At 39.2% G+C, this 1,540-nt stretch overlaps 1 protein-coding gene across 1 annotated transcript; it reads right to left on the bottom strand.

Moving 5' to 3' along the window:
• Nucleotides 1-731: 731 nt before the first annotated feature.
• Nucleotides 732-1,073, bottom strand: LACBIDRAFT_299406 (uncharacterized protein; the record flags this gene model as incomplete). The annotated part of the gene is made up of 3 exons (XM_001882302.1): nucleotides 732-773; nucleotides 831-959; nucleotides 1,008-1,073. The coding sequence occupies 3 exons, from the start codon at nucleotides 1,071-1,073 to the stop codon at nucleotides 732-734; spliced, it is 237 nt and encodes a 78-aa protein (XP_001882337.1).
• Between the last annotated feature and the right edge of the window lie 467 nt (nucleotides 1,074-1,540).

Here is a 1,540-nt window from a genome sequence, read left to right as displayed (position 1 = left end):
TAGTACTTAATTCTTCTTCCCCAATGCTTCCATACTTTTCACCTATATTCATTTTCACTGAAATTCTGGCTTCTACTCATATCTTGATATTCTGTTTAGTATGTTGAATAAATTTCTCTTTATATGACTGTTTTAATTGATGATTGACTGTGTATGAGTTTATCAGAAGCATCTCATGATTCACCATCCCATACTCCATGTCTGTGCTTGCCTTCAAGCCCCTCTTCAACTCTCCTGTTGAGCTGTCCATTATCCTCCAATGCATCCACTAAGCTACCAATGTGCATCAAGGCCTCTTCAAGTTACCTTAGTTTTGTTGAATTGCAAATACAAACCTACATAACTTCTGTCTGCAACAGCAGTGCCAATAGCAGATACAGTTATGTTGAAGTGTGCAATCAAAGTACCTTCATGAGATGTAGGAAATCTGAATTTTAAAATTCGGCAGGAACTTCAGCCACCTCAGGCATGTTAAAAAAACTTGATCCAGTATATATATATATATTTTTCTTAAAAACCCTTTACTTTTCCTTTACTTGCCATCAATGCAATTATGTCAGAAGCATCCTCCAATTTAGTGCATTAAAGCCTGTGTGTTGTGGAATTCACTATCATCATGCTTGTGCCAATCTTGAGTTCAAGGCCAATAACCATTCCACACCCATGCCCTCAAGACATCCCCAAGACAGACCCCTCACCATGATACCTTGTTTCTCCATCCCTACTTTCTATTATCTCATTATCTTGTTATTCCTTGTTCCCATACCAGGGACCTATTAACTGACAAGTCTTTAGCTTCAGTCTTCTCAGTTGAAAATTTGACTTCCTACCATGCTCAGCTTCTTCCATAACAGTGTCTTTGTCATGTGTGATGCTCCCACTGCTGCTCTTGCTGGAAGACTTGCTGACAGAAGAACTAAATGCAGAATGAATGGTGTATAAGGCAGAATTGGCATGATCTATCTTTTCATGAGTAATTAAAAATATTGAGAAAAATGACTGCATACCCTCAGGTCCTCCAATAAGATGGCAGTTTGGGATTTTGAGATTTGACATATTCTGAGAGAGTGCATCCCAATTCCAACCTGAGTAAATGTCCAAATGGGCTGATTGGGTGTGCACCATGTGAATCCACTGCACAGCTTGTCATCCCATGTTCTGAAAATCGGTGAACCACACTTGAATGTTCTCTCCCAGCATGTGCCCTGTTAAGATATGATAAGTAAACTCAGACGTTGTACAAGATAGTAAACAGCTGTATTGGTCTCTACCTGTTAAGATATGATAAGTAAACTATCAGAGACCGTAAGTAATCAGGTATGAATAATAAAGAATAAGATACGCACCTCAGACGTTGTACAAGATAGTAAATGGCTGAGGAAAGTGTAGAAGGACGGGGGGGAAGAAAATAGTAAAGGAATAATAAATGCAAACATATGAAGTCATTCGATCGAGAGGTGTATGGGTTCTGAACCTCAACACTCCCCCTGAACCCGTAGCCTGATTGATTAAATATCGAGGTATTCCATTCCCATCTTCT

Source organism: Laccaria bicolor, genomic scaffold, assembly GCF_000143565.1.
Source record: "Laccaria bicolor S238N-H82 LACBIscaffold_16 genomic scaffold, whole genome shotgun sequence".
Classification (NCBI taxonomy): domain Eukaryota; kingdom Fungi; phylum Basidiomycota; class Agaricomycetes; order Agaricales; family Hydnangiaceae; genus Laccaria; species Laccaria bicolor.
The sequence above is the reverse complement of the archived record's forward strand: the minus strand, read 5'-3'. Positions and strand labels throughout refer to the sequence as shown.